At 46.2% G+C, this 6,321-nt stretch overlaps 1 protein-coding gene across 6 annotated transcripts in view; it reads left to right on the top strand.

Annotated features, from left to right (window-relative positions):
• The window catches only part of PPP2R2B (protein phosphatase 2 regulatory subunit Bbeta), a 472,951-nt gene extending 468,657 nt beyond the window's left edge, over positions 1-4,294 (top strand). For all 6 annotated transcript variants that reach the window (XM_007451245.1, XM_007451243.1, XM_007451246.1 and 3 more), the window contains 2 exons: positions 795-886; positions 3,562-4,294. In XM_007451245.1, coding sequence (XP_007451307.1) covers positions 795-886; positions 3,562-3,841 — 372 coding nt within the window. In that variant the 3' untranslated portion in view covers positions 3,842-4,294. The remainder of the gene's footprint in view (positions 1-794; positions 887-3,561) is intronic.
• The last annotated feature ends 2,027 nt before the right edge of the window (positions 4,295-6,321 follow it).

Here is a 6,321-nt window from a genome sequence, read left to right as displayed (position 1 = left end):
TCCACTCTTTCACGACACAGCAGGCTCAGCATCCTTTCTGTGAAGTCTGTACACATCACTCAGAGTAAGGGGCCTACGGGAACTGGTGAGCACACGCTGAGGCCTCCACACTCTGCACGTTGCCACCCTCCACCCCACTGCCTCCAGGACTCCTGCCTCTGGGCCTTTACATTTGCTGTTCCCCATGCTTGGAAAGCCTTTCCCCCAGATACCACTGAGGTGCCTTCATTTCCTTCAGGCTTCTGCTCCAATGCCACCTTCTCAGGTGAACACTTGACTACTCACCCGGTATAAAATAATACTCCCACTCCCTTTTTCCATGTTTTTTTTTCTCTATATTTTTATCACCATCTAAACTATCTTATATACTTACTTGGTTATACGGTCTCTTCCCCAACACTAGGGGGAAAGCACCCCAGGGGTATTCTGTTCACGGGTCTCTCCCAACCGCATAGCAGGCACTCAATAAATATTTGTCGAATAAAAGGCTGAATGAACGGTGTCCTCTAAATCAGCTTAGAAAATGGGACTCTCCCGCTTAATGGGCCCTGCTCTATGCCACCATCTACGTAAGCAAGTTTCTTTAATCCACACTAGCCGTGTAAGCAGCTCACCAACTCATCTTAATGTGCCGAGGCTGAAAAGGGCCACACCTGGGTGCAGATCTGAGCCCATCTGATTCAAGCCACATTTACACTGAAAATTACCAGCTCACATCCAAAGAGGAGCTTCACACAGAGAAATCATTTTTAAAAATAATAACACCCTCTTAATGTGTCCTCCCCCCCAACCAGGTTCACGACTACCTCCGCAGCAAGCTGTGCTCCCTCTACGAAAATGACTGCATTTTTGATAAATTTGAATGTGTGTGGAATGGGTCAGACAGGTAAGAAAGGTCTGTGTGGCTGGGAACTTTCCAAAGGTGGCCCCTCTCCTTGCGAAGGCCCTGGGCTGTGTATCCTAAGCGGGATGCAACCAAAGGGAGATCAAAGTCGGCCCCGAGGCCTGGCAGAGACGCACTGTGTGGACCACTGGATGACCCTTGAGGCAGGCCTGGAAAGGAGGGGGGGGATGAGTGACACCCTTGAGTCCTCTTTCAGGACTGGCTCGGGTGACCACCTAACCTCAAGAAAATCCTACCTTGTACACACAAGACACTCCCAGAGCTGGGTCAACGTGCCTAAAATGAAGCTCCACCAGCAAATTTCCAGCATGAATAGTTCAGATGACCGCACAGTGTGCTTTCTAGATGGAAAATTATTCCTTGAAGCTGCCAGTACAGACCTGGCCAAAGGCCCTGGTGGTTCAGTAACCGGATTCTACTTGGCCTCATTTATCACATGTCCTGAAAGTGATTCATGACTGTTTTAAGGCCTTTGATTTCAACAATACTTCCTATTACCTCCCCATAGTTTCCTTTTGGTTTGACAAATATTACAGATGACCCTCTGATTTCCAAGAGAAGTAAGCACAGGCTACCAGGGGCTGTTCCTCAATGAAAGCGGCACCAGCAGTAGTGCTTGGAAGCAGGGAAATTCTATCACGGCAAAGCACTCGGAGAGTCAAGCTCTTAGTGAGCGCACTAAGCCTTGTTGGGCTTTTTTTTGTCAGTGATCCAAAATCAGCCTTCCACTTAGGCCTGGAAGGAATCACCACGTGGCAGAGGACGCATGTCACACTGCCCAGTTGGTAGAGGGCAGAGGGCAGAGCAGCTGTGACATAGTAACAAAGGCCCTCGAGGGGAAAAGAAGCTAGCCCAGCCCTATTATTTTATTTATTTTCATTTACAGCTGTCATTTATTCACTGTTTATTAAGAATAGGGTTTTTTTTAGATATTTGTGGTTGTTTGTTATTATTGTTCCAGTGTCCCTCCTATCTTAACCGAGATTCAAAAACTGTACTTACTAGGTACTTTCACACACATCATGTTTTTTTAATCCCGACCACAATCCATCGAGATCGTTTTCACCATCCCCATTTTCCAGCTGAGGAAACGGAGGCTCCGCCAGATAAAGTAATCTGCCCAAGCTCATGAACTAGTAAGCAGTAGAGACAAGAGGAAGAGTTTGAATCCTGAAATCAGCATGCTTTCCACCACATTACAATTTCTTTCCATAACTGAGAAAATGTTATTCTTGGTCCAGATAAGGTTGAGATTATTTTCCCAGAAAAGACTTTCTCTTACTGTTTAAAAACAAGCCGAGTCGGGCTTCCCTGGTGGCGCAGTGGTTGAGAGTCCGCCTGCCGATGCGGGGGACGCGGGTTCGTGCCCCGGTCCGGGAAGATCCCACATGCCGCGGAGCGGCTGGGCCCGTGAGCCATGGCCGCTGAGCCTGCGCGTCCGGAGCCTGTGTTCCGCAACGGGAGAGGCCACAACAGTGAGAGGCCCACGTACTGCAAAAAAAAAAACAAAAACAAAAACAGAAAACAAGTCGGGTCATGGTGAGGGAAGCAAAGGTCAGTGCATGGGAAGCAGTGAGGCCAAGTGGCTGAATGCTTGTGCCCCAGAGTCAGGCAGATATGGGCTGGAGACCTGACTTGGCCACTTATTAGATGTGTGACACCGTACAAGTCACTCACTTTTCCTCCTGTGTAAATCCCTTACATGGGATGAAGGAAGAGTAAATGAAGTCCGGGGTAAAGCACTCAGCACCCTGCCTGATGAGGTAATAATAGCTCGCTCTGTGTTCTCCCATCCTAACCAGCCAGTCAGAGCCTCACCCACAAACAAGGCCATGCCCACCTCTCCAGGGGGCAGCCACAATGGGACGCTACTTGATATCTTTCCCTCAGCCTGTCATCTTGTCCAAACTGTCACCATTAAAGAGTCAGTCCATTGCTTCTGGAAGGCTCTGGCATTCACTGCTCTCTTAATCAATTGTAGATATGCCTGAGCATGGATAACTCTTGTAGAAAGGTAGAAACCATCTGTCAGTCCCCTCAAAGGCTTACTTCCTTATCCTACATCCTTTCAGAATTGAATTTTTGTTTACTCCCTTCCCGAGTGAGACCATGATGGCATCTAATTTTCTGGAAAAGGCTGAATTTAGATCTAGTTCTTCGCAGGGGGAGGAAACATGCTGGTATGTGTGCTGTACTGCCAGCATCCCTCCTGCAGTGCTGATGCAAGAAAGCCTTAGCGGTCGGGCAACACAGAATCCCTCCTACTGTAACTGTGCTTTAAATGTACACAATACAATGACGGTTGTTTTCAGTGTTCCTACTCTCATAACTTCACTCCAGCCTCAGAATCCTGATGTGAGGGAGGTGGGCTGGGATCATTAAAACCACTGGACTCATTTATGGAGCCCAAGAACCAAAAGGAATCTATTGGTAAATAACAAGGAGGGTTATCACGATCCTTCACCCAGCCAAAGAGTTTGTTGCTCTTAGTGATTCCAAAGAAACTCAACAGTCACACTACAACGCCTGTTGCAGTTTTTGGTCTCTTGTTTGTTTCTTGTGTGGTGCCATAAGCTGGCCACATTGTGGTGCTGTTTGCTCTAGAAAGCCTTTGTCTGTAGCACTCAGTCACTCCCTTTTTCCTCTCTGCCTTGCAGTGTCATCATGACGGGCTCCTACAACAACTTCTTCAGGATGTTTGACCGAAACACCAAGCGTGATGTTACCCTTGAGGCCTCGAGGGAAAACAGCAAACCCCGAGCTATCCTAAAACCGCGCAAAGTGTGCGTGGGGGGCAAGCGGAGAAAAGACGAGATCAGTGTCGACAGTCTGGACTTTAGCAAAAAGATCTTGCATACAGCTTGGCATCCTTCAGAAAATATTATAGCAGTGGCGGCTACAAATAACCTATATATATTCCAGGACAAGGTTAACTAGGAGGACAAGTTATTACTTAATAATCTCACATACTGAGTACTAGTCAAACACGTTTTTAAATGTTTCTTTGGGTGTTCATTTGATGCATCGACTCTATAATTAATTTCCCTCTGCAGGAAACAAATGGAATAGAAGTCCATGGAGTCCAACCTTCCCAAGTCCCCAGTTCTAAGAAATTTTGTCAAACCCAACAGGTTCTGGGACACTTCTGTTTAGAATTGAGAGCTGCCAGCTAACGGTAATTCTTCCATAGCTGACTTGAATTTCTGATGCTTTTATTGCCCCGTTTTCTCTGGTGGGTCCAGTGTTTTGTTTCTAGGTGTCTGCTGAGATAAAATGAGGTTGTCTGTAGTATTTAAAGAGAAAAGAAAGAGATACTTTTTTTTTTTAAATTAAGCAACTCCATTTGCTGATTGAAAAAAAATTCAACGAAAAATAAACACCGTTTACTCTACTCTTAGAGAAATTCTCCTTGTTTTGTGAAAAATCAGAACCAGTCAGCATCTCCTGCCCCTACAGCACTTTTTTTTTTTTTTCCATTTTCCATTTTCTTTTTCACAATTTCATTTGAACCAGAGATTTATTTCACAAGCCTGCAAAGAGGATGCAGAATGGGAAGGGAAAGGGGCCACATCAACACTGCTATATTCTTTTCTTGTAAGCGCCATAGAACCAGCCTGAGAATTTGGCGAGGAAACACCATGAATGCTTCAGGGGACATAAAGAGAACACTTCGCTTCTCAGAGTTAACTTGGCAAGGCCATGTGCGGCCAGATTCCATCTGCAGCTTTGTTACTCTTGCTTTTTGTTGTTTTAAATGGCCCCATATAATCCCCTACTTACATGTTCCTTGGCTTTTTCCCTTCAACCTTTTCCAGCTTATTTATTCCACTGACTTCTTTCTAAAGGCCGAGTCCTGGTTGTTTATTATCTGGCATTCTAAATGCAACAGTAAGTTGGAGGCCATGGCAGCACCCCTGGCTCCCCGAGAAAGTGTCTCCAAAGCAGCCCCCTCCCCTCTTCCTGGGTTTTGTAACCAAAAGTAACAATCCATCAATCTCCACTGTAGCTAGAACAAAAATGGCCAATAAAAAAATGCTGCTCTGTAAAGGCTAATCAAGTGCTTCTAATCCACCCTAAGCTCACCATCTAGAACAGACCAGAGGGTCCTCCTCCTACAGAAATGGAATATGGGGGAATCGAGAAGCTTTGACATCAAAGTAGAGTCTGCTTGAAACTGGGGAGGCTGGTTCATCCCCCCTGGGCTCTCCCCCCCCCCCCCCCCCCCCCCCGTTGAGGATTCAGACATATAACTTCCAGAAGGTCTCCTATGACGCACCTCTGGGAAGGAGACTAAATGAATTCAAAAGACAGAGAAATTTGAAACAGAGGCTCAGGGAGGAGGTGGGAGGTACTCAAAGCCGGGCCTGGGCTCAGTGTCTCCATTCCTGTCACCGTGACTCATTTCCCCAGACTCGCATTTAGTGAAATGTCTTGACATGAGAATTTTCCTCTTAAAGAGAAATTTTCTTCCGCTTTGTATATTTGTAAGAAGTCCCAACGTTCGAGTGTGATTTGTTTTGGAAGAGGGAAAAATAGTGAAAGAACCGTCTTTCAATTCTAAGCTACTATCCATTATAATGACAGCTTTTCGGCAAGGAAATAACTACTTAAATGAACAATTTCGTAAGATGCGGCTCAATTTCAGAAACATTAAAATATGAACAAGTACATCTGAAAATTGGGGAAGCATGTGGATGAAGGCGTGCCTCCCTTCTCCGTATTTATCTTTCCTGCGATGAAAGCCCCAGTGGAAACTCTTGGGGCAGGATGCCTGGCCTGAGGGGGACAATGTTCTCAGAGGAGACCAAGAGAGCATCAGAAACTTGTCCAACTCACACAGAACTGTGGTTTCAAGATAGATAGAAGGGCCAGCCGGTTCCTGTCCTGAGTTGACCATCAACTTCCTGACAGCCTTTTCTCTGCTTCCCCAACACTCAGCCCTTCTGTCTGTACCAGCTGACAGGACAGATCATTGTTCCTCAGACTTAAGCATCGACCCACCTCTGTACTGTTGTTACTCATTTCACATTTATTAAGTCACCTTTTCTAAAAGCAAGACTTAGCCTCCTCCCTACAAAGAATACTCGTGAAATGTCAGTTTTAATGTTTTGTTCTAACATTAAAATGATCACATAACCATTCATGTAACAAACATGTACCCATTCACTACCTACAGGCATTTTGTGAACCCCAGGGCGCATGCTTACCGAACTTCGGGACACTGAGCTCTGATGCCACAGAACGTTTAAGCCTTGGGAGCCATCAGAGACTTGCCATGGGCAACGGTTCTTCACAGACTGGAGTCAAGAGTGCTCCCCAGAGCACATTTGTGAACAATTTTGGTCATGGCTTTAAGGGGTTCCCAGGCCCCCCCCACCATAGCCTACCTGTGGCCTCCATCTCAAAGCCCCTACACG

This window comes from Lipotes vexillifer, unplaced genomic scaffold, assembly GCF_000442215.2.
Source record: "Lipotes vexillifer unplaced genomic scaffold, Lipotes_vexillifer_v1.1 scaffold754, whole genome shotgun sequence".
Lineage (NCBI taxonomy): Eukaryota > Metazoa > Chordata > Mammalia > Artiodactyla > Lipotidae > Lipotes > Lipotes vexillifer.
This window is presented reverse-complemented; position numbering and strand designations above follow the sequence as displayed.